At 40.0% G+C, this 27,082-nt stretch overlaps 1 protein-coding gene across 1 annotated transcript in view; it reads left to right on the forward strand.

Moving 5' to 3' along the window:
- Positions 1-2,951: 2,951 nt before the first annotated feature.
- The window catches only part of SCIN (scinderin), a 48,260-nt gene continuing 24,129 nt past the window's right edge, over positions 2,952-27,082 (forward strand). The window contains exons 1-4 of the mRNA XM_084508940.1: positions 2,952-3,175; positions 9,177-9,331; positions 10,358-10,519; positions 19,828-19,977. Of these exons, the coding sequence (XP_084365066.1) occupies positions 2,977-3,175; positions 9,177-9,331; positions 10,358-10,519; positions 19,828-19,977 (666 nt within the window). The 5' untranslated portion in view covers positions 2,952-2,976. The remainder of the gene's footprint in view (positions 3,176-9,176; positions 9,332-10,357; positions 10,520-19,827; positions 19,978-27,082) is intronic.

Here is a 27,082-nt window from a genome sequence, read left to right on the forward strand (position 1 = left end):
CCTGTGTGACTTAGGGCATCACACCCAGGACATGAAAAAAAAAAAAAAAGGAAGAAAAAAAAAAAAAAAAGCAGATGTTTAAAGATGGTTGTACCTCAAGCAGTGCAGTCAAGCAGGTAGCAATGTGTGCTACTTTCTCCATGACAGTGCTCCTGGTCAATTAGCACTCAACTGCTCTATCCACCCCCTGAGGAAAGGGTGTGAGGCAAAATATTTCCCTGCGTTACTCCAGTGCTAAAACAGCACCGTGCCTTTGACATCATTCTGATAGTTTATCAACAAAATAAAATCTTTAGGAAACTAGAATGGAAATCTTCGAAATGTCTAAAGTAGCCTGAAATTCCTTTATAGGGCAGTTTCTACTGAGTGTAACTGAGTGTAACACAGTTTGACCTGTCACTTCTGAGTCAGAAAAAACAATGCTGTTTTGTAGCCCTCTTCACCTCAATTACTACATGAAACAACAGGCAAAAGTAAATTAGAAGTAATTTTTAAAAGTTCTTACTGGATCTATGAATCCTTTTAAAAATCTCCTTTTTTTTTCTTTTTTTTCTTTTTTTTTTTTTTCCCCACCAAAATTTAACTTTTGAATAACTGCATGTTAGAAAGCTTTTGAATATTTCAAATGTTACGAGAATCCATGTAACGTTAACAGTCAGTGCTTATTTTTGCTCCAAAAACTAGACAGCAATGGTTTGAGACAAAAGGCAGTACAATTTTCATAAAATTGCAGGCTTACATAACAGGAGTGAGATGGCAAAAGTGAGATTGCAAAAAGTAATTGTGAACTGTACAAACAAATATCTTGGCACTTAATGATACAAACAACACAAGATTTTCTTTGCTAGCAGCCAGTGAGTCATTACATAGCACATCATACTAGCAAAGCAAACTTGGGCATGAGAAAACTCTGCTGTCAGTGCTGACATCCCTTGTGTGTGAGCAGTGCTGTAGAGTTCACTCCAAGACACAGTAATTAAAATGTTCTTGTCTTTAACCTTTGTCCTTTGGTGTGGGGTACTGGGCACGGCCAACACTGGACAAATAGCACTAATGTGCATTTCATGGCAGCAACAGGGTTACAGCTGAGAGTAGTATTTGGTCTGTCTATTTAGCACTTACATCTAGAATAAGGGGATGTAAATTAGAGCCAATGGCCTGTCCAATCTGTGTGCAAACAATCTTACCTTGGCAGAACAGGCAGGACAAGTTGGAGACGTGAAGCTGCATAATGCTAGCCTGGTCTGACTGAGCTCACATTTGGGCAAAACTCAGCAACACTTCCAAAGCAAGTGCAAGTTGGCAGCTTCAGGAGGAATATTAAATGCGTACAATTATAGAGTTTGTGGTAAATTCTGCCTGGACTGGCTACAGCTAACTAATGCACAGTGTACGTGAGTAAAAGTGAAAAGAAGAACTGACATAAATGGGAGAGTAAAGAAATTGTTTCAAATGTTTTGAAAGATCTGATAACATATTGAAACTAGAACCGCTGACTTTTTTTGGCTGCTCTTCCTAATGTAGTTTTTCCTCTCCACAAGGTGAATAGTCTGGAGAAAAGTATTTCATTTGGGACACATGGTGCTTTATCTAGCAGGTTCAGCCTCACCAGGCCCTGGCAGAATGGGGGTTGAAACAGTTGGCTGTGAGTGGGTGAAGGTGAGCCATACCATGCTCCCATGCTCAGCTGGGCCTTGGACAAAGCAGAGCACCTGCAGGTTCCCTTTTGTAACAGGGGACAGAGCACAGGCTTCCTCTGTGCCTGCATCTGATGGAAGGGTGCCCACCCAAATGGGAGATGGGAGCAGGTACAGCATGCAACGGCGTCCCTTCCCTCACCAGCTAAACGGTACACCAGTCTATAACAAGGCAGGGAAGATGGTTCAAAAGGATTTCTAAGATGTGGTGATCCTTTTAACCTGTTGTCAGAAAAGATGCTCTCCAGCTGCTTTGTTGCATTTAGCAGTGCCTGTCCTTCCCTACTGCAGCAGCACCAATTCGCCCTCAGGTTGATACTTGCACTCTTGTATCCAGCTGCCAAAACAACACAGTGGGGAAATCCTGAGCCTGAAAACTCACCCAGGAGGATAGGATGATGGACCTAAACAGAGCCCTCTATGAAATACATCTTTTGATACACTGACAGCGTGAACTTTATCTATCTGAATCCTATCCAGATTCATCTGCCTCCTGTCAATATCAGATGAAAGCAGTGAGTTGCTATATACAATTTTCATGCTGTAATGGCCTGCCAGGATGACATACTGACCACTTATAAAGGAAACAGACAAGTGAGAAACGGGTTTAACCCTTCTGGACTGTTGTTGCATTGTGTGGAGAAACGCCACTGTGATGCTCTCTGTCCACTGAGAAAGGGAACCATACACACACATTCTGGGCTTCAACTGGAAACTTCAGAAAGATACAAGCTTTTTTTCCCCTGCAGCAAGATTCCTGGCAACACTGGGCAAGCAAAATAAAATTACTGGAGGAGAACTGTGCTCCATCTTTCTAATCCGGAGGAACAAAATTGCCCAGCAGCGAACACAAGCTGTAAAACCTCTGCATTCAGAGCAGCTTAGCAGACGGGATGCCAAAGCAGATAAGCGGCACAGCACGGGAACTCCACGGCACTGGGCTGCCCCTGCTGCGCTGCTCTCCCCTGCTTCTTTTTACCTTTTTCCTCCTCCAACTTCTGAGCGGAGAAAAATCACCCCCTTGCAGCAGCAGAAGCGGGGCACGGCGTTTTTTGTTGTTGTTTGTTTGTTTGTTTGTTTTTGGGTACGGGGGGCAGTCCCTGAGGCGTTTTCAAAGCCAGGGACCGAAAGCCGGGGCAGCCCAGTCTCTCGGGGACCGGGACCGCCCCTCTCCGCCCTGCTCCGCCCGGGGGCCGTGCCATGCCGCGCCGTGCCGGGCCGCCTTTGCCGGGCCCTATAAAGGCGCCTGTGGGGGACACCTCCGTGTCCTAGCCGTGCCATGGCAGCGGGTCGGTCCCCGGCGGCCTTCTCGGGCGCCGGGCAGCGTAGCGGGCTGGAGGTGTGGCGGGTGGAGAGCCTGGAGCTGGTGCCGGTGCCCCCCAGCCACCACGGAGACTTCTTCGTGGGGGACGCGTACGTGGTGCTGAGCACTCGGCGCGCCGCCACCGCCGTCGCCTACCGCCTGCACTACTGGCTCGGTGGGCAGCTGGGTGTCCTGGATGTGGGATATGGGATGGGGGAGAGGGGCAGCAGGCAAGGCTGCTTCCCGGCTGCGGGGGAAGTGTGGGAGTCGCTGCTTCGCTTGGGTACCTCGGGGTGATTTCACCTTCCTTCTGCGGGGGCGCTTAGGGCAGGAGATGGGGTGCTGAGCTGTGCTGGTGCTGAGGGGCTCTGGGGGGGAAAGGGTGTTTGCTTGTTTTGTGGTACTAGTTTGGAAAGGTGCTGAAGGGTTAAATTCTGGTCTTGGCTGCATCTAACCAAGAGTGAAATCCTGCCTCTATCCAGGTGAAGTTTTTTTGCCTTTCTTTCTATTATGACCAAAATTTCAGCTCAGCCTCTGATGTTGTAGTACTGCTTTGTGTCCAGATGCTGCCTTTCTCATAGAATCACAGAGGGGTTTGGGTTGGAAGGGACCTTAGAGACCATCTAATTCCAGCTCCTGCCATGGGCAGGGACAACTGACTCCAGACCAGGCTTTGCAGCCTCATCCAACCTAGCCTTGAACACCCCCAGGGATGGGGCATTCACAGCTTCTCTGGGCAATCTGTGGTGTTGGTCAACTTCTGAGTGCAGAACTTCTTCCTTTTATCTAATCTAAATCTCACCTCTTTTAGTTTAAAGCCATAACCCTTTGTCCTATCCCTATATTCCCTGACAATGAGTCCGTCCCCAGCTTTCCCATAGGCCACTTTTAGATACTGGAAATTCACTATAAGGTCTCCCCAGAGCCTTCTCTTCTCCAGGCTGAACATCCCCAGCTCTCTCAGCCTGTCTTTGTAGGAGAGGTGCTCCAGCCCTCTGATCATCTTTGTGGCTGCCCTCTGGACTTGTTCTAATACTTCTGTGCCCTTCTTGTGCTGGGGGCACAGAAGCTGCATTCTCAGCTTGACTGCTTTTGCTTTCTGATGATAGAGATTGGAGGTGAAGTCAGCAGGTTTTCTGTAAAACCGGTTCTCTTTGATATCAGCTGATAGCCTAATAGAGCTCCTCCCAAATCAACCAAGAGCACAGCATTAAGAGCAAAATAGAAGTCTGTTGCATGGATGTACCAAATAGTTTGTATTTTATGTGACTTCCTCATCTGCTGGAGGCTTATGAGATTTCCTTGTCTAGTCACCAGGTCATCTGACCACAGTGGTGGTTGTGTGGCTGTCTATTTCCTTTTTTTTTTTTTTCACTCTCCTGAGGTTTGTGTTTGTAGGAAGCACGTACAGATAGGTCAGTGTATGTTAGTGTTAATGGGTTTGAGCTGCTGTCAATCTCATTGTGCTTTTGGATGCATTGAAGAATAGCAGAGAAAGCTGGGATTTTCTACATAAATGTTTGAAGCTTGTTTAGTTTTGCATTTGTTATTAGCTGGCATGCTGGGCAGTGTCTGACTGACAAGAGTATAATCATAGATGGCAGCATAAATGAATTTCTGACAGATAGTCCTCTATCAACAGCACTACTATTTAGGAGCTGGGTTTGGCTACTTACGCCTTTGCTAATGAAGTTAGAACCACTTATGCAGGAGTTAGTGTGGCAGACACATCCCAGAGCAAGATGCAAGGGCTCTGCAACTGGACATAAAGTCAGAGCAGTGACTGACACCTGCGGTAATTAACACTTCTCTCTTGTTGGCTAAAGACCTTTGGTTGTACGCATTGCTGCACGCATTTTGCTGATGTGGTGATATCCAGATATTGTAAATAGCTTTGGGTAATCTGGGCACGCATTCGTACACACCTGGCAGGTTGGCAGCAGTGTGATAAACTGCTGGGAAATCTCTTCCTGCTTGCAGGATGCCCCAGCAGTGAGGCGGAGAGGAACAAATGCTGCTGCAAGCCTAAAGGCAGCAGGAGTCCAGAACGTGCACAGGAGAGGGCAGTCACATCTGGGGCAGGAGTCTGAATTAATTTGGTGTTGTTGCTGGATGATTGTCACCACTGTTGCATACACTGAACTTCTCTTTCTCAAAGAAAACATTTCCTAACCTTTGGGCAAGGCCTTTCTGTAGGCTTCCCATAAGCCATCTATAAAAAGTAGCAGCAGTCATTAAGAGTCAGACTGCGGGATGGAAAGAATTCCTCTAAATTTAGGTTGATGGAAACTCTGCAGGTTTTGTGCTTAGATACTTGCAAGGGCTTTGCCATTTGGTGTCACCATTGTGACTCTTGCCTGAGATCTGTGGTACCTGTTACTTGGTGGGTCTCATATGGTGGCTTTGAACAGATTCCGACTTCACTATAAAAGACCCCAAACTTGGAGTGAAAGCAGAGCACTGAATTTCTATATTTGACAGTGGCAAAATTCCTCCTAATACCTTTCTTGGGCACACCCAGAGAACTATAAGGAGGTCCAAACCACAGGTAAATGGCCTGTGAACTTGAAGCAGTCATGTTCTGGCTGGCACCTGTAGGCTAAAATGACCAAACTGCAAACTCTCACACCTGGACAGGGTGTAAGCAGCCAGGAAGTGAGGACTTACTTCTTCCAAGATGCATTCCACACTTGCAGAATAGTTCTCCTTCATTTCTCTCCAGCTTTAATCTCTGTGTATATTTTAATACCCTGAGGTCTGCTCTCGTGCCAACAGAGTGGCACAATGTAGTTGCATGTTGAACTTTCTCCTTCTTCCCATTTTAATTCTATTTAAATAAGACTGGATGTGTTTCTTTGGAGAAATAAAATCTCAACAGATGACACTAATATGCACTCTTCATTGGTTACAGCTTGTTGCAGTTTAGATGCTGAATTTTTGCCCTTTCACTTTTTTTTTTTGTGAGTAAGGGTCTTTACTAGCATTGTAACCTAGGATTAGTGTGTTGTTGTTTTTTGTTTTTTTTTCAAATTCAGTGCAATCAAGGGTTTGTCGTAAATGTATTCTCTCTTGAAATAGTCCGTATGAAAAAATGCTGATAGATACACTCTAGCTGAAGTTATTTCATCTCCATTTGGTAACTCATAAAAACAAAAGTCGTTGTTAAAGAACTTAATGTATAGCTTTCTTTATGTATTTACAAATGATGTACAAAAGTAAGAGAGATGTGAATATAAAAAAATGAACTTGTCAGCCCATGGAGATCTGTTGGTTTAAATTGTACTGTCATGAGTATGGGGGTGAGACACTCCCATATTTCTTTCCGGAGAAAAATAGTATTTTCCCTGGAAATAATAGCAGAAAAAATAAAGCAAACTGGTAGAATTGTGGTTACTCAGCTTTTTGGTAAAATTCATTGGGCCCAATTTTATTCTTTGCTTTAAAAAGTAAATCTGAATGCTGCAGCTGTAATATGCACTCAGACTGGGAACTGAAAAATGTTCCTGGCCTTTCATGTGTCTTGCTTCCTCTGGCTAAACAGGGCAAAATACTTTCTCTTGAATATGTGTAGTTCCAGATTTTTATTTTTTTTTTAGGACCGCAGAGAGGTGCCTGATCATTTACTCCTAGAGAAATGTAATAAAGCTTAGAATCTGGAATTAACCAATAGTAATCAATTGGAAAAGAAACTTACAAAGAAAACAAAAGTTACCAAATGCATTCACCAACTACCTGCAACCAGAGTCCTAAGGAGTCACAAATCCTTGTTCAATCTGTTTTTGTCATCTAATATTTATTCAGATATTACTTTTTGCTCAAAACATTCAAGTGCACTATCTGTTTATATAAAAGGATGTACAATTGGTCACTTGTGTCCATAAAAGGGTTTCTTTTAGGAGAGGAAACTTCAAATATGATGTAATATTACTTAACTTCCCTTTACAGCTTTTGGCTTGGCAAAACTTGTGCCTGTGTGCCCTAAAACTACACCTACGGGCAGCAGTGCTTTTCTGGTAGCAGGTGCTGCAGTGATGATAGCATGGCCAAGCAGTCAGTGTGGATCTGCGTCTGTGGCAGCTGTATCCATTCTGAACTTTGCTGAGAATCCTGGCTTGGATTTCTGTGCTGACACTTGAGGGATGTGTCAGTAGCTAACTACTGATCTACTTCTGCTCAATGCAAAGCCTGTGCTAACTCTGCAAGCAGACTGTCCACGCTTTGTGACAACCACTTCTGCACATCAGCTCTGCCAGATACAGGATTTTAGGGGTTTGACAGTTTGAATCTTTCAGGTTTGTTTCTAAAAACTTCTTTGACTAGGGCTATTACTAGCATGCTGCTATGACTCTTCCTGAAGTGAGCTTGACTGAGAATATGTGATGAACACATACAATTCCTACCTGAAGAGAGCTGTCTAGACTTGAAGCCGTCCCAAGTGGAAAAAGCATGAGGCTGCCCTGCCATGAGGCTACCTGTGCAAGTAAGACGGGATGTAGCCCACTTGAAATCACAGATGGTCTTTCTCTGCTATTTTTAATGCTTGTTCCCAGAGATGAAGTGGTAAGATCTATTGAACCAGAAACTATTCTGGTATCTTTTCCTGTACACCATGGATTTTATATAGCTGTTTGTGCCGTAAACTGTAAGATAAATCTGTTTTCCATGCAGCTAGAAAAACACACATGTGGATTGATGCTCAGTAGATATTTTTTTTTTTAAAACAGGTTTTCATTGACTGTTTTATTGCACAGCAACTGAGATTGAGCCTGGTAATGATTCTTATCTCTAACATTGTTCCCAAACCGTTTTTCTCGAACCCTGAACTCTGTTGTGTAATTGCAAGCAATAAATCTGAAGGATATAGGGATCTAGTCCTAATGGACATGAATAAATATATTAAAAACCAGCCAAACAAAAAAAACACTTTACCACCAACCTTGAGGTACCCTGGTCTGACAGAACTTGTTATGTAGCAACATGCTATTGCCAAGTGATGGAGATTTTTTTTAGTTCTCGTGTTATATCCTGCTTTCAGAAATTTTTTGACCTTCTTTTGGGTTGGCTTCATGCTCTTCTCTTCCCTATGTCTCTTATTCTTTGGCATCCTTTCCATACTTCATCCTTGCTGCTTTCATACTGAGACTTCCATTGCATTTGTGTCACTATGAAAGCCGTACTGGAGGTGGCCACACTCTTCCTGGGAGAAACAGAGGTGTTGGGTGAAGAGGAGTTGTCTTGTGGCACTTGCAAAGGTGGGCTAGCTATGTCAGTGATTCCCCTTGGTTAGCCCTGTCCCCTCCCCATGTTTTATCCTTTCCTAGTACTGAGAACTGATGCTCATATAGCAGGTTCTTCATTGCCATACTCAAAAGAAAAATAAAAACTCCATAAAAAATCCTACTCTTCAAAAGTTCTCAAGAAAAGCCCATTTCTTGAGACTAGATCCTACCAGCCATCTTCTTGAAATGATCAAAACTGCTGAAAATGTTCATCAAAATGTATTGGCCCATGCTGGAAGTTTCATTCTAATACACACAGTGCTTTGTAGTGTAATTAGGTCACCATCACAGTAGGTAAAGCAGCTGTTTTGCCACAGCTCTGGGAAGAGGCTAGTAATTAAAAACTGTGACCTGATGAAGTGAGTATCTGTAACCCAAAGCTGTTTTTCTCTCTCCTAGCTGTACCAGGTGATCTTACAGAAGATATCTAAGCAAAATGCCTTTGCTTGCATTTTACATTAATTGGACTGCTCTCAGGAGTTACTTTATGGTTTGGCAAGTTGTTTCTAGTATGAACTTCATCATTTTCTATCTAATCAATTCTTTGATGTGACCTTGCTTGGTCTTTGCACTTCCAAAGTGCAAAAGTCCAAAATTTACCACAGATACTTGTTATGCTAAATTCATTTAATTAAAATATGCTATTATTCAGAGATGGAGAGTAACTTGGCTATTTTTCACCTTCTTTTATTATATTGGCCTTGGCTATTTTTCACCTTCTTTTCTTATAAAGACGGTTGAAGTTTTTAAGAAATGGTATGGGTGGTCATGTTTGGTGAGCAAGGTTATGATGTAGTGCCTTGATGTACTTGCTGAAGGCAGTGCTTGATTGTCACAGAAGTCAAAGTTATATAGATTTTTTTGGACATATTTCATCTTTATCATATTTCATTTCAGGGAAAGAATGTACCCAAGATGAAAGCACAGCTGCAGCTATCTTCACTGTTCAACTGGATGATTATTTAGGAGGAAAGCCTGTGCAGTGCAGAGAAATTCAAGGATATGAGTCTACTGAGTTTGTGAGCTATTTCAAAGGAGGAATTAAATACAAGGTAAAGAGCCACCTGTCAAAATGTATTCTAAAAATATATGTAACATCATCCACCCCGCACCCCCAGTAAAATCAAATCTTCTGCTTTGTATTTGTTACTGAAAGTGTAAAAATTATTAATGCTTAGTGGTTTTACATGTGAACTGCCTATCCAAAGCTGTAGGAGTCACAGTATTTAACAGAGAGCACCGGTTTGTTTCAGTGCCCCTTCTGATACTGCAAACCTTTCTCAGACATGCTATCCATGCTCCACTAGTCAAACTATCATGAAGTTTCATATTCTTGTGACTAAGGGAGCTCGCCGCAGGGACTCTGTTTAGCAGATGGTCTATCTTGCAGAAGCAATTTCCATACTGCAGTTAGTTCATTTGCACTTAGTAAGTCATTTGCACTTAGTTCAAATGCAGAACCCAGTGTCCTTAAGTGCTTAAAAACACGAACAGTGGGAAACACCAAAACCTCATTTTTGCCTAAAAATGATGATTATGTTGCACAGAAAGCTTTTCTAGTCCTACTAAATGTTTTGTTTTATTTTTCCTTTAAGGTAGCTGGCAAAATCTCATGCTTTTCATGAAAATATTATATTTTAAAATAATTTAGTGACAGTTTTTGTCACTGTCACAGACCGCTGAGATTTAAGCTGGGAAAATCTATACAGGACTGCATATTCCTCTGCTCTCGCTCAGTCATTATTTGATAATGTACTGACTTTTGTCCTAAAAAGGTGGTTTAGGATTACCACATCTTCTGAATGATGTAGGAGGGGGTGCTTTCCCTTTCCCCATTCATATGAAACACCTTTGAAGAAGGGTGATAGCCCTTCCTGCAGCTAAGGGCACAGACCTGAGAGTTCAGCTGCAGAGGTGTTCCCCATGTCTGTCTGGTCTGTGGTCAGCACTATTAATACAGTATATAATTCTGGCTTCCCTCTCACTGCATAAACTTCTTCCTTTCTAGCTTCTCAGCAAAATGGTAAGTTTCCAGAAATCAAGCTGAAGTAAAGCTTGCTGCTTTGTTTTCTGTTTAGGCAGGTGGCGTCGCTTCTGGATTTAATCATGTTGTTACTAATGATCTGAGTGCCCGGAGGCTTCTGCATGTCAAGGGCCGGAGAGTTGTAAGAGCCACAGAAGTCCCCCTGGCTTGGACCAGCTTCAACAAAGGAGATTGTTTCATTATCGACCTTGGAACTGTAAGTCATTCCTAAAGCAATGCATACTGGAAAGTAGGAGATGCAGCATCCTTTCAAAAGTCTGAATAATACCCTGAAATGCACAACTGATTTGTCATTCACCTAAACTGACCAAAAAAACTCTGCTTTAGGAAATCAGTTTTACTGTTACAACACTTTCAAAGTTCAAAACTTCCCTAAATGATTTCTGAAGCAAGCACAGACTATCATTCAAGAAACAGTTGTTTCCCACTCAAGGCACTGAGATGGTTTTTCATTATTTATTTATTTTTATTTTTTTAACCTTAAGCTGTTCACAGTAAGTCCTTTCTGACTTTGGCGCTATCTACCAATGGGATCAGTGCTAGGGTTCAGAACAGAATGCAGCTTGGACTTTTCCCTTAAATTAAAACATGATGAAATGTTTATTTTTAATTCATCTTAAAGAAACAGCTGCAAGATATGTTATCATAGTAACTTGTCATAAAATGTGTTGTAAAACTACTTTAGTATTTCAAGATATCACTTCTACCTGGAGTAATGATTTTAAGAAGCAAGACAGTATTGATAGGTAGCCCCATACTGTGAGGCTTTTTGCTGAAAGCAATTAGGCTCAGTGCAGGAGAGTATGGACAGGTAAGAGAACATAACTATTTGCTTCAGATGACTGAGAGTATAATACTGTCACCTTCAAATTCATGCTAACTTTTTGATACTAAAAGTAGAGTCTGGTATGTAGTCCACACTCTTTAGACACCAGTTATCGAATTGAAATTATTCTCATGCCTGATATACTGACGTGTATAAAATATAGGAAAATACCTCCAAGAACATCTTTCATTTCTCACGTTAATGATTCTATGAGAGAGTTTATCTGCAGGGTAGCAACTGTAGTTGATCTTGGTTTTATTGCTTCACAAGGAAGTGGTCAGCTACTTCAGCAAGGTTTGATAAGAGTTCCTAAGCTTACTGAAAAGAGAGCTCTTCTAAACTCATGTTGTAATTTCTGCTTTTTCTGCAAAGCATCCCCTGATGTGACAACTGAAGATGTTGGTATTAGGTGGCCATATTGATTCATCATGCTTAGCCTTCAGATAGCACAGCAACCAGTATTTTCCTAACACCATTCCATCCCTCCTATGATGGTGTGGTTTGAGCACCTGATAGAGCCAAGTGATCAGTAACCTCTAAATGTTTCACTGTAGTAAGGATGTGAAGAAGAGACAGACACAGATTATCTACTATGTTTCAGAATTAATCTGTGGGAGATGAGAAGGTTGGAATTAGCTGTCAACAGAAAATGCTGCTTTTGCAGTCAGGCTATCACAGGGCTTGAGTTTTCTGGTTTGGAGTTACCCTCCTACAGACATCATGTGGAAGTAGGTATGCTCCAGTTTGACTTCTCCAGGCCCTCACTGTGCTGGAGTTAACCCAGTTCACCTGAAGTAATTACTGAAGTCCCACTGCAGACATGGCGATGACACTGAAGTACACCATGGGTATGTAGAGGTGTTAGATGTATAGCTTGATGAGACCTGCTGAGAGGAGAGCACTGTCACTATCAATATAAGTGTAATAAGGCTGTAGATTCTGGGTTTTTAATGCTGAATGTACATTGTGAGCCTTTTTCCTTTTTTGGTGTAACACCACTGGTTTCGGATTTCCTGACTGATGAGACAAAGGTTAAGCTGCAGTGCAGCCCCTTTGTAGGAATCAAGATTAGATGTGAACAACATATAGATCTTTACCAGATTATGGGGAGTCCGTTAAAGCATGTGACTGATAACAGTTCTTGGTCTTGTAATGCCGGTGGTGTAAGGGTGATAGGCTTTCTTGGATGTATAAACAAGTTAAGAAAAAGATGTTTTGGCACCCATTTGCAGTAATTTCATTATAGGTTATTTGTAAAGCAGAACTTTCTTGAGAGGAAATGGCAATGTCTGATACTTTAAGATGAAGGTGTGAAAGTAGAGCTGAAAGGCATGTAAAGAAATAGGTGTGGTATGAAACTTGCTCCAGATTTCCACCATGACAGTGTATTTTTCTCAGAATTATATTTCAAGCTGACATAACTGTATTTCAGATTGAAATTTTCCATGACTAGAGGTCCATTGTAAGTGGAAGAGTCTTTAAAGGAGCTCTTAATCAAACGTAGGGGTCCTTAAAAAAAAAAAATGGAACAAGTAGATTACTTAATGGAAATAAAATGAATCTTTAATATGGTTGCTCTTGAGTCTTGGGATTTCTCAGGGCACTGCTGAATCACTGTGAGAATAATGGACAGTAATTGCTTAAAGTAATGAGCTTATTGTCAGTGCTCTTACCATCAAAGTACTGTAGTGTGTCAAATAAGATGAACTTGCAAGATGTACTTTTCTTAATCTCTTAGCCAACAAGAAAGATGGTCTCCGTGGCACTGCAAAACTACTCATGCAGTCCATTTCCTGTTGCATTTCATCAAGCCACTTATATAATAAAAAGTCATTTCTTTTCCCATTGAGCTCAATTACTGGAGTATGTTAGACCTTGTGTTTGAACAGGTAATGGAATATTAAGAAAGGTAATAATCACAAATTTGGCTATTATTGGCTGCTAAGTCTTCCCTCCTGGTGATAATTCCTTAAGTTGAAAGCATCTGTGCATTTCTAGATGGTTTCACATGCTCACAGTTCAGTTTCTGCTGGTTACCTCATGCCTAGATATGTTGCTTACAAAACCCCACTTCTAACACTTAAAATTATCCTGCCGTGGTCTTATCTTGCCTACTTTGAACTTCTGAGGCTGAAGCAGAAAACAGCTTCAGATGGCAGAGAAAATGCTGTCTTTGACAGGAAGGAAGGTAACGGCTTCGTGTACTGTGGCTATGAACCTGGGAAGGTTCGGCTCCTGTGCCTTTAGGACAGGCAAGACAATTACAGGGCAATTGCTGAGAAGGCTTACTACAGGCCAAATGACTACAGAGAGCAGGAAGAGGGCTGCATGCCTCTTAGCTTCTTGGGGAGAAAAAAAAAAGAGCACTCTTAAAATAAGGGTGCTGGTCAGGTAAAAAGTACCAAGCAGTTCTGAGATTGGGCCTGATCTAATTTCTTTCCCAAAGGAAGAATGAAGAAGGCTAGGCAATAACTATACCTGATGTTAAGTGTAAACTGCATTCAGTCCATCCTTCCCATTAGTATGGAGGTGCTTATAAACTGATTCATAACAGCCATAAGATTGCTGTTTTGAAATTCAAGAGCTTGAAGGGTGTTTAAAGTACTTTGATTGCTGTAGGGCACACCAGTGTGTGTGACCTCTCAAGGGCTCTGTGAATTAAAAGTGAGAACTATGATGTCAAAAACGAAAGTATGAGAATGAATAAATTTGTTATGTTCTACTTTGTTATGTTCTAGTATGCTTCTGCTTGACCTCCTGACATCATAGGTATACCAAGTGTAAGAGCCATCTCATCTTCCATAGAGACACTTGAAGAAACATTAATAATAATATACAGACCTCTTTTGTACAGCAATTGCTTTTCATAAAAACTATTAACTTGCTATAGATTAAAACATTTACAAGAAGAAAATTAACTTCTGCTTTCTAAATGTAAAAATCAAGAGGATGTACTTGTTTGAGGGTTATGACAATGGGGTATGATTCAGTATCACATTGCAAATTTATGAGCTGTTCTAGTTTTCTTCTGTAATCTCCTCTTGCCTGCCCTATCTCTTCTAGGTGGTTTTTCCTTTAAAGAAAGCAGTTTAGTCAGCATACTTATTGCTTTATAACAGTCACTGTTTGGGAATAAATGACTGAAAGAGCAGACTCTTGCATGTGGGAGTTCATCACTGTAAGTTTCTCTTCCTAGTTGCCTTCCTTGGCACTGTCATGTCCAACTAGTTATGTCCTTTTTGTGTTCTGTTTCTCCTACAACTAACTTCTTTCTCAGTTTCACCAAGCTGAGAGTTAGAATTTTGCTCGGGGGGGCAGGGAATTGCTAAACAAGTAGCAGAGCTTGAAGAACTAAATTAAACGGGCTTATTTAAATGTTAAAAATATGTTTTTAACAACACACAGTGTAGCTTAGTAAGTAGGCATGCCATGTTTTTCTATAAATCTGTGAAGCAATTATTTTTAGTTTCAGTAATTTTAACCTCCAGCATTCTGGAAGTTAAGTTATAGTCCCAAAGTCATCAGATGGAGAAATATGAATACTAAGCCTTTTTATTTCTTCAGTTAGTGTTCAGAGTTTGTAGTTTCCTTTCCTTTCTAGGGACTGGAAACCTTTCTTCCCTTTCCACACCCACTTGTATGCAGAAAAGTGGCTCAAACAGAGACCATCATTAAGGCTCAGACAATTTCTAATACCAAGGATTCAATTAGGTTAGTTTACTTCCAGATGATGCAGAAAATCCAGATCCCCTGCTGCTTGAACTCAGAATGAATACGGTCCTGTTATGTACTCTTTAACGCACTATGGTGTGGCAACAAATATTTCTGGAACAAGTTAGTAAAACAAGTGTGAGAGGAAAAATGAATGTAGTAGGTGTATGCCTGTGGTACATCTGGCTTATTTTTATCCCGACGATTTGTTCCAGCTGAATCAAGTGAGAGACTCTAGACTGATTACAAAGACGCTATTGTAATTATACTAGGGCTGGGCTCATGGTGGCCTCAGCAGCATTTTGACTGAAAGAATTCAGAATTTGTTTTGGATTGTCAGAACTCCATAACTTTCAGTGGTTCACTATATTGCAGCTTCAACAAATGAAAGGCAGATTTGATGTAGACTTGAAATGGTTATTTTTTTCCCTGCTTGTATCTCAAATTCAAAAGCCAAGACAGGAAAAAAAATGAAACTAAATTTCAATATTTAGAAATTGAGAAAACTGTCACAGAAGCCTACATTAAACTGGTTCAATCCAAACACTTTTTCATATATGTCCATTCCTGAAAAAGTCAGTGAAAAAGGTGCTGTGTTGCAGTCGCCTCTAAGTTTAACCGCTCAGTTATTTTTCCCACCACTTGAACTTTGTTTGCTTAGTCTAGCACATGTTTTTGGCTAAAAAAAGTTTCACACTCCTGTTTCAGGGCTCTCCATTTAAAGTTTCCAAAAAATTGTTCAAATTGTTTGAACAGACTCTGGGGTAATGTGCATATGTTTTACTTTTAAGGAGAACTGAAGGAATTAGAAGCATTTCTGTTCTGTGCGATTCATTTAAAAATTTGGCTTTACAAATCTATTTACATGTTCTCATTTTGTTAGTCTAGTTACTTAATGGATTAAAAGGAAAGGTGTCAATAGAAAGAATTGTTTCAACTTTAATGAACTCTTTTGTTATCAAAACAGCTGTTTATTAATGACATGAAGAATGAATGGAGTCTCAAATGAGTGCTAGCCAATTAAGCTGATATAAACATAGGAGCATGATAAGATACACAGAAAAGCTTTGCCAATATTCATGTGTGCTCAAGCTTTTTTTTTTTTTTTTTTTTTTTTTTTTTTTTGTCTTCTGCCTCTCTAGAAGTGGTATCTTAGGCTCACTCAATGTAGCAATATTTTCACCCACTTTCAATAGAGCGCCACCTCATTTGGGCACTCCTGCACCACTGCTCCTCTCCTCCTGACGTACTGTTCTTCACAAACTTTGCCAGACTTTCTTCCAACGCACTGAAACCACTTCAGTAGCTTTGACGTGGTTAATTGCCCAGGCTTTGATCTGATTCTATCTACAAATATAAGCAGTTAAACCTAACAGAAGAGAGGAATTAAGGCAAAACTTCACGAAACTTTTCTTGTTTCTAGCCCTTTTTTACGAGTTGTGGGTGTAAAGATAATGTGACCTAGTGTTCCACATCAAAAAAGCAACAATAAAAAAAAAAACAACCAACCAAAAAACACAGCAAAACTTCAGCTGAGTGTGCTCGTTCATTTGCACTAATCCCTTCTTTGTATCTGTGTCTCTATACCTTAATGTAGTTCAAAAAAACAGAAACATCATCCTGACATTAAATACCCCAACAAGTATCCAACAAGTGGATATATACAAGATAGATATATACTGTGGATGCCAACAAGTATCCATAGTATAGATCTAGCTGACTCCTAAGAGTGGTATTTTTATTTATTTTAACTGATGTGCAATTACATGCTAGAGTCATGTTCTAGTGTAGATGTGGGCAAAAATGGATGACTTTAGGACACATCAGGGCTTGCCAACAAAGAATGGAGACACACTGACGTGATACTTGACTTAATCTTTCCTTAAAGGTTAATTTTCTTATTTTAACACTTTAGAATTTGTGGAACTATTTTAGACATCTCATTTTAAACTTTTTTCTACCAAAATTGAAGTTTCACAACAAATTTCCTTGAAATTAGTTTTGAAACCTATTTAATTTACTTAGCTTTGTAATGTATCTTCCCATAGGAGAATGCAAATCAGCAATACAGTGTGGACATAGGAATTTGAACAAAGATATAGGATTAAAACATGTATGTTCAGGTCGTGTTTGTAGCCAGAATGAAAACTTTTCATGGATGTAATCTTCCTGGCTTTTGCTTTCTGCATCCTTGCTAAGATTCACAGAAAAGACACAGGGACACAGTGTTTTCACTTGCCTCCAAACTTAGCAGGCTGCCAGTTGAATACAGAGGTGTCTGTGTTAGAAGGGAAAATTGTTTATTTCAAAAGTGATATAAAAAAATTGTTTTTCCTCCTCTTGCTCTATGTGCCATTTGGAGCTGGAGCACGAAGGCAGGACATACACTTTCACAATAACGCTCCATACAGGTAACACTGCCAGAGTACTATGGGCCATACATATCCTGCAGCATGTTTCTGTATAGAAACTAAGTGTTGGGTCATTTAATATGCTATGTAAATTTCATGTTATTTTCTCAAGGTCTCTCTGCAGCCCAGCAGCTATCAGGTATAAAAGCTCTTGACTCCACAGTGCTACTGTGTAGTATGAGAAAACCCAACCATGTGTCACCAAAATGCACAGACCAGAAGACCTCGCTATGGCTGCTGTGTGAGACAGATTCATCTTGCATTCCTGATCTCTCTCAGCAGCTCTGGGGCGGTTACTGTGATTAGCCGTGGTAACACTTTCTCACTCTGAGCTGCTGACTGGCCAGCTGTGATCCAGCAGAATATTGATATCAACTGCTGTCAATACTGGGTAGCAGAATAGCTCTCTTCCACAGCATCTCTCTTAAACTCTGTTAAATGGATTTAAAAAAAAATACTGTTGGTGCAACCTTCTGCAAATAAACCAGGCTTGGCACAGGAATTACTGATGAATGAAGTTCTTTTTTTTTTTTTTTTTCTTTTGAGACAAGTGAACACTTGAAGTCTCTTTTCGTTTTATTGGAAACAATTTTTGTCAGCCTGCCAATTCCAAATAAGGCTTGCAAAACAAAGCTAAAAATAGTTAATTTATAGTACAGCTAAGACATTGTGAAACCAGTGAAGCTAGAGGTAAATACTACATTATAGTTGTATATACAGTTGTAATACTATATTATTTATAGTATATTTATATATTACAACTATATATAGTTGTAATACTATATTATTTAGTTCTTGTGTATACATAGGTCTAAATAAATACATGAATAATAAAATATAAACCACAACCTCAGTAGCATGTTGGATATGGTTAAATATCTAGCTGACTCTGGATATATATTTAGGTAAATCTAAATATTGGCCTTACCAAGAAGTGACTCTAGCTCTTAAACTTTTTTTTTTTTTCCTGAGATTAAATGTTAAAATCCATTTTGCTTAGAGAATGAAGTGAGTAAACTGTCAGGAAGACAATCTTGTAAATACCCACCTGAACCTCTATCATGAGGCTTCAAAATAAGATACTTAAAAATAATTGAGAAAATTATTTTAGTTTAGAATTGAAGGATAACTAAATCTAAGCTCCTGAAGGCTTGTAGCACTGGGTACTTCATATATTTATTTAGTACTCCTGGTAAATATACTAAAATATTATGCACTCTGGTATACTTTTATGACTTCAAGCTGCTCACTTCCTTCTATTAAATTTCATGCTCAGTACCTGAAGTTCAGCTTTTTAGCTTGTTACTAAAGAACATTGTCGTTATCCTCAAATGCTGAAAATACTTTCTTGTTTCTCTAGCTTCTTTTAATCATTTTTTAAATAACCAAGAAAGATGGAGCTTTAATGGTATGTGAACTCCTGATCAAAGATGTTTTCAGACACTGCTTGTTGATGACAATTTTTTTTATGCTGCAGGAGAAAACCTAAGTCTCATTTACCATACAAGGTTTCTTGATACAGAAATCTAAATAAAAACCTAACAAAATTTCATATTTATTTTGGCTTAGGGACAGAAACACTTAGGCCATGCTATTTTGTGAGAATATTTCTTAGTTTAGGAGTTATACACAGCCCAATCATGGAAACTGAAACAACCATATACTGAAAATGAAATTGCATATATTTTATTGTCTAACATGGAAGACTTAGTAAAATCTTATGCAAAGGGAATTCTGAGAAAAGTTTGAGGAATATTTCTTTTGCAGTAGCTTTGAATCTGTAGTCAACAAGCAAGTTATTATGGGGTCTGAAATTAACTAAGATAACTGAACTGTCAATAGAGTTAAATTTATTGTATTTTTTCTTGTAGTGGTGTGGAATCCAAAAAGAAAAAAATTTTCAAAATAATGTCTGCAAATCAAAAAATCTGAAATCTACTGCTGTATATTTTTTAAGGCCTTTCTCCTTACTCTGACTGATTTGATGCACAAAGCTGGTCGTTTTTGACAGCTCAGTTTAGTCACTTGCTTTACTGAAGGCAAACTTGGAGAGCACATGGAATAGGGGGTAGCCAGGACTTGCTGAGCAGTGGGACCTTTAAGAGATGCTAAGAAAGGAAAATTTGAATTTATTGTCTGAGAACTAAAGGTCTTTGTAATTTGCAGTGACAATTTAAGTCTCATAATATTCTCTGTGGTCAGTAAATATTCATTTTGTAGATGAGAATACTTGTTTGAGATTGCATGGCCAGTTACCAAAAAACCTACAGAAGGTTAATGTATACAACTGAAACTGAACTTTTAACCTTTCTGAATGAGTAATCTCCATGAATTGCAGCATACATAGTAAGATAAGGCAATATCTGCCTGACCTCTCTAGTTAATTCTCTACGTCTCATTGTCACCTTCCTTATTGTTGAATCTGCCGAAAAATGTAGCTTCACTGATGTTCTGGAGGTTTATCTTCAGTCGAATAACTATTAATAAAATATTGATTTTATAATGTTGTTCAGTGTTGACTCTTATTGTTAATGTGTATGTTTTCAATTATTTTAGGAAATCTATCAATGGTTTGGCTCATCATGCAATAAATATGAGCGTCTGAAGGCTGCTCAGGTTGCCATTGGCATTCGGGACAATGAACGAAGTGGAAGATCTACATTAATTACAGTGGAAGAAGGAAGTGAACCAAATGAGCTCATACAGGTATTGTAACAGGAGTATGCCGTTATTGATAAAGCTGTGAGTAAAAAAAATGTTACACTTCAGGAGTTAAACAGGATTGGGCTCAAAACTTAGGTGCTTCAAGTAGTTCAGGATCATAGAATTAACTTATGGTAGGCTGGTTTATGCTTCTTTTCTATCCTTATCTAAGCAGTATTAAGATATTGGGCAGTAGAGTCTGAGATAATTATCTTAAAATACTCATTTGAGAACTAAATATTTTCTTTTTTGAATTAGGCACAGGGTGACTGAATTAAGAGCAGAGCTCATACCAGAACCACACTGTCTGCTCATGAAAAATGAGCAGCATCAAGGTTGCATATTACTAAACAGATGTCCTGAATGTCAAAAAAGTGTAGGAAGATACTTTGCATCACCACTTCAATTATAAGCTCTCATGTACCTAGTCTCTAGTAAGCATAGTGAGCCTACTCATTTTTAAAAAGTTTGATCAACTCGGTCATGAAATCTGAATTCTGTTTTTTAAATATATGATGAAAGTAGAGTGGGTGAAACAAAACGAAAAAGCAATCTATGGAATTTTCAGGTCTTGGAAAAACAAAAAACAGGTGCTGGCAAGTTCTTGCAGTCTACATCCTAATAAATAAGGCATTCGTGTGCTAAATTAAGATTTTTCCACTCTTTCTCTAAAAAGAAAGAAGAAGGCAATAGAGACATAAAGCAGTCCTTCCATAAAATGAAAAATGTGCAATTGGAATATTATTTTGTGCTTCAGATTAACTTCAGGAAGTTAACGTGCATGCAGATATGCCATTGTTTTTGATGGTGCTTATATTCAGTTTTGTCTCATGGAGTAATTGTCTATGCAGCAAAGCATGGCAGGTGCTGAGGCTTCAACCCTTGGCCATGCTAGCTGTGATGCCTTTGGATGATCTATCCATTAGCTTGCAAAGGCTTTTTGCCTGTAGATTTGAGTGCAGATGTGACTGTGCTTGGAAGTAGGGGAGATGGTACACCATGCACCTTTTTTTTTTTGTTGTTGTTGTTTTTTTTAAGGAAAAAAAAACCAGCCCAATCCTCTATCTGGCTTTTTACTTCCTTTTACAGGCTTTTCTCATAGACTCGGTGTCATATATTTTATATTGGTACCATTAAGGAAAAGAACACAAGTTGACAATGCCTAACTCCTGCTCCTTATCTGAAATGCATGAGCAAGTTGCAGCCTACCACAACTGAGTGGCAGGTACTGGGTGGTACTACAGAAACATGCTGGTTCAGTCCCCTGGCAGCATCCTCCTGCAGCCACACCTCCTTGGGGTTACTGCACAAGGCTCTACACTGAACTTCTGATAAGCTGATGCTGAGTTGGGAGCACTGATGAGAACAGCTGCACTTCGCACCTCTTATCTGACTAACATGCAGCTGCAGATGCAAAGTCAGACTTATGTGCAGCTACAGCAAAGACAATCTATCTAGTTCATGGCATTCAACAAGCAAGGGCTGTTGAAGGGCTGGCTGTCAGGAGGCTGGCTGCCTCCACTCCTTCAAGGATATGAGCAGCCAGGGTCTGCTTGCCAGCTGTGTGTAACTTGTTTTGTAGCAGCCTTGACACGTGAGTAAGAACACGAAAAATGCCAAGGCTGCATGTTGATCCTGTACCTCATTGTTACTGTATCAGGAAATAAATCTTTTCACATGTGGTCAGCAGGGTATGAAGGATGGATGTACTTCACCTTTTCCTTTGGGGTTGTGAATATAGAGGGAAGAGTGGGTAGTTCCATGGCAATAGGTTCAAGTGAGCAAGTCAGCAGCCAGGGCAGGGTTACTGCCTAGTGCTGCCCACAGAACAGCATCTGCAGCTTGCCTGTGGCTGTCCCAGTCACTGCAAGCTCTGAAGTGTGCTGTTAATGAGACAGGATGGTAGTTAGCCTAACAAATACATAAAATCTATTATGCCTTATTTTTGCTCACAGTCTATCTAGTTCATGGCATTCTTCACTTTGATTTGTTGTTGTTCTCACACAATTGTCTCTAACTTACTGTAGTGTTTGCCTGGGCTGACTGCTCTGAAATTAGCATAATGCTTGCTTCTTCCCTCAATATCATGCAGTTATGGACAAGTGAAGGGAAGCTGCTATTCCTGTCCCTGATTGATTTTTTCCATTCCTTTTTTCCCGGAAAAAAAAAGTGTGATTTCTGCTTTTCTAGGAGAGAGTACTGTGTACTTTATTCATTTTTCATCTAGTGGATAGCTGACATCAGAATGAGATTTCCTGATGTTACCTCCTCTGATAAATGTCAGGAATGATTTTCCCCTCCTGTGAAGTTTGAAGCCCATTGCCTTCAAACATGGTGGCTTGGCATGCTTGTGCAGCTCTGCTAGCCAAGTGTTCACCAGTCAGGGGCTAACATACCCACCACAAGTATCAATGTAAAGAGCTGACTGATTTTATTTATTTTTTTTTAATCCCTACTCCACAAGTGCAGGGAAGCAATTCTCAACCAGTAAAGCAAGACTACTGTGTTTTATCCCAGTACTGAGTCAGGACGTTTCAATAAACCGTGCCAGATAACTCTCCTGCCATGGGATTAACAGAGGCAGTGGTGGGCTCATGGTTCCTGGACAGCTCATTTTCCCAATGGGGAAAGTGGGTGAAGTGAACTGTTCTGACAAGGGCAGTTGCCTGCTCCCAACTAGGCTCTTTTAGCAAGGACCTGGGATCAGGCTGCCCTGTTTCTACAATTTGCCGATGGGAAAGTTGTCTGGAGCATGCTGCAGGATGAACTGTTGTGGCAGGTCAGCACAATACAGCTTGCTCACTCTAGGAAAGGAGAGTGGCTGAAAGCTGGGTACATAAATAGTTTTGACAGTAGCAACCCCTTTTTTCATCTGCTGTTGTGACCATGGGCCATTTGGGAACATGCTGTGACCATCCTCTGCTGTCTCTCAGAAGATCCAATGTGTCTGGAAACCTCAGACCTGCTGTGGGTGTACAGAAGGCCTCGTAAGGTGCTGCAAGTATAACTAAAATTCTTCCACTGACAAGGCAGAAACTTTCTTCACAAGCACAAAGGTACTTAATCCACCTGGTTTCCCCTCTGTGTTTGCATTTTAGATGAGGTACTGACTGGCAGGTTTAAATCAGAATTGCTATATAAGATGGCTGCCTTGAATATTTAAAAAATAGTGACCACCCTGGACAAATTGCTGGTGCTCCTGCTCAGTAACTGTGACTGCTCTCCACACTTGCAGCTGCCCATAGTAAAGTTCATCAGATGCCAATGCTGCTCTGATTTTAACATGTAAACAGCTGAATAGTTGCCCATTCTGCTGAATCTTAGGCCTGAATGTTCAAACTGTGCTACAGAAATTTCTTCACCTTTGTGGGACCAATCCAAAAATAGGTCTTGGCAATCATGAGTTAGAATTTTTTTTCCTATAAAATGGTCACATTAGAGTTATTGCTAACTCAGCTTTTTTTTTCTTTAAACCAAAAGGAAAACTAAATATACATTTTCAAATCTAATCTAGAACCAAATCTTTTAGGGTCAGTTTCTAGCTCTGTCAGAAACCTCCTCAGGGTGGGGTTTGATGCTAACAACACTTGGCCTTCTGCCTGCCTTCCCCGCTAAGCAGGGATTTCATGACATTGTGTTTGCGTATCCAACACATCACTGAGATAACTGAGCCCAGCCACAATAACAGGTAGCCATGCTTGGGACAGACAATTTTATAATTGTGGTTAGAATCTCATAATTCTGAAGAGAGGACAAAACTGAGGAAGTTTTTTAGCCAGCAAGTTGAAGCTGCTTGCAATAATGCACAAAACAGAACTGAGTTCTGAGTTACCCAAAAGAAAGATACAAAGCACCCAGTCCTCCATGCATCACACATCAATAGTTCAATCTAGTATGCTAAGATGAAGTCAGAGAGGAAGAGAAAGTCTTAATGTATTAGTGTAATTTGAAATATTACACACCCTAAAAGACTTTTAGATTGGCAGCACTGTTCTAGCTACATAGACCAATCTCCTATGATAGATGTTAAGTATCTCAGACACCTGTGACACCCTGGATGTGGCTGAGTAGGGCTGCCTACAGGGTGTAAGAGCTGATGAAAGCTGAGTTTTAACTAAACTATGTATTGAGCCTGTATCTGCCCCTTCCATTTAATCATGAAGTGTTCATCTAATTTTCAGGATGATTCTTGTTTCCTATGCAGTCCAAACAGTCTGATCCTTTGTACTGTTTTGTTTTTCCTTACAAAGGATTCCCTTAAAACTGCAGCACATGCAATTGTTGCAGTTTTTACTGCTGAGACTTTTGTCTTTTATTTGACTTTTGTAAATGTCTTTGGTATGGCTGAAACAGTGAAACTTGAGAAACTTGACTGCTGAGGTCTCAAATCACAAGAAGCTGAAGGATCATTTTAGTAGACAACTTTGAAACCACTCTTCTGCCTTTAAACAACAACAAAAAAAGGCCATGACTTTTGTTTTCTTATCATTTGCAGTTGTCCTGTGCCTGCTTTGTTAGAGTTCTAGTGGCCTTCCAACAAATGAGTGTAGTCTCACTTTTCATACAATACCTATGTAAACAATTAGCTAGTTTAAATACTGAGCAACAGAGGGAACCTCTCTGTCCTTCCTGATAATGCAGCCATTCTCCTCCATCCTTTTTTTTTTTTTTTTAAATTTTTTTAAAGCTCTGATGAACTACCTAATTCTGAGAAACTGTGAATGCCATTGTATTTAGAGATGATTGTTTTTGGCTCTGGTGTGAATAAATACTACACCTGGAGGGTATGGGAATGGTTTAATCATATTACAACCAGTTACACCTTTCCACCCCAGTGACTGGAAAGAGACCAGCAGCACTACACCGTGCTAACTCTGTCATGTGCATCAAGGCTCAAGAGCTTACAACAAATGCAAGTTTCAGAGGCTACTCCTCTAGAGACCCAACTTATGCGAAAATCTGCATAATGACAAGCTCCACTAAGCCTTAAATTAGCCAGATAGGTCTCTAGGTAAGGTGGACAGTGGCATAAGAGCAGGATCACTCCTTTCTTGTTAAACTCAAGTCCTTAACGTTTATTTGCTACAAAACAAAGATATTTCCCAATGGAAGCACAGAAGCACAGTGAGGTAGCTGGTAAAACTGAGGCTTGCTGTGACTTGTGACTACTATAAATGGGTTGGACAGTGCAAGGGCATGCTTCTCTGAACAAGCTCGGCAGGTACCTGCAGTCACATGGATCATTGCACAAGGCACAACAGTAGCGTGTGCTCTGCTAGTAGGGTATCTGCACCTCTCCCAGGAGCCAGCAAGAATAGGCTCTGCCATCACATCTCTACAAGCAAAAATTGCTGTAACAAATCTCCGAACGTTTGCATTTCTTCTTGTTCCCTTGCTTTTGGTTGTATTATAGGGTGAAGCTTATTTGTTTTGTATACAGAGGTGTGGAGGAACAGTGGGAGGGTGGATGAGTGGCACAAGAGGAGGAGGAGGGGGAACTGTGGAATACAACCCCTGGGCATGTGCAAGGCATCAAACAGTTATTTAATCACTTAGCTTGTACTTGGTTTTACTCAAAGGCCATATACCACAAATTGCACGTAACTGTGGTACAGCCTGACCTGTTTGCTAGCAAGAAAATATCAAATATAAAAATATCTTAATGAGGTTCTCTTAGGCCAAGTTATGGATGTCTCTGGGAATATGTAAGCCAAAGTAATATCTTCTACTATCTAAATTGAGGAAGTTGTAAAAAAAAAAAAAAAAAAAAAAAAAAAGGGGCAAGACTCCAGGGAATTTTGTGCAATAAATACTGGAAATGAATTTCAGTAACAGGGCAGAGGCAATATTGAACGATCAGATAAACAAAGGAAAGTGAATGCTTTTATAGAAGGGGGATGACAGTGGGACATGTACTTCTCCCTCAGTTAAGCAGTCAGATGCACACAGAGAAGTTAACTAAATTGTAATGACAATATAAAGATTTAAGAAAGCTGGTGGAAAGACAATAGCAACAGTAATGCTATTCAGACCCAGAGACAACTTTCTAAGCTTGATTTGAAACTATGGGTCAAATTTACACCTCAGAAAGATGAATACATGAATGGTTTGGGTACATGCACATGCTTGCAAGGACAGAAGTTGGGTCTTCATTTTAAACAGTTCCTCAGAGTTTGTAGGATATGAAAATAGTCCAAAAAAAGATGTACATGCTCATTCACCTTTCACAGCAGCTCCTACCATTCAAGGAATGAAAGTTTAATCATTACACTGTTAAATTTATGAGGGTTATGAATATGAGTACAAAGTACAAACCCCTTGCCCTGCAGCTGCCAAAATGCCTGCCATCCAGACATGATATTTTCATTTAAATTATTGAGTATTTCTCCTTCGTTAAGGGCAGGCCTGCTTTTTGATGAAAATTTGTATTGTAAGCACTTGGTTATGCAACCTTCACTCAGACAAACAGCGCATGGGTTGAATCCTCATCTAAATTGACTTCAGTACAGTTTAGCTGATCTGCACCAGCTGAGCACTTGGCCCAATGTTTTCCTCAGGCCTAAATGGAAAATCAGCTGGGGGTTTGCCTGAGAATGTCAGGATCTGGCAAGGAGGAGTCTCTTCAGCAGTGTTTAGAGTTACCAGTAATGTTCTTCAAGCTGCAGTTTTCACTCTTGGCTGTCTGAAGCCAGGTACTTAAATGACAGGGAACTGAATAGCAGCTGCAGGTGGCAAGTATACCTGAAAGTCAGGCTTTTAATCAGGTCTCTGAATGCAAATTTCAGTGCCCACGTTAGGAATTTACTTTAAAAAATGCTCAGGTGTATTGTACTGCATGGCATGAACTAAATCCTTTATGAACAGTTCTAATAATAGAAGGTTGAAAAAATAATTTCTTATGCTAGAACATACTCTATACAAGGTACTTTAGTGAATTTCTAAAATCATTAGTAATTGCTGGAAGCACTTGAAATTTAATTATAATTTGTTTTATTTGCATTCTTGTAGGTGAGCAAACCACATTTGTTATGCTTTTTTCTTCATCAGCTATAGCACTTGCAGAATTACCACGTTAGTCAATTATAATCGTATAATTACATGTTAGAAT

The sequence above is a fragment of the Aythya ferina genome (assembly GCF_964211825.1).
Source record: "Aythya ferina genome assembly, chromosome: 2".
Classification (NCBI taxonomy): Eukaryota; Metazoa; Chordata; class Aves; order Anseriformes; family Anatidae; genus Aythya; species Aythya ferina.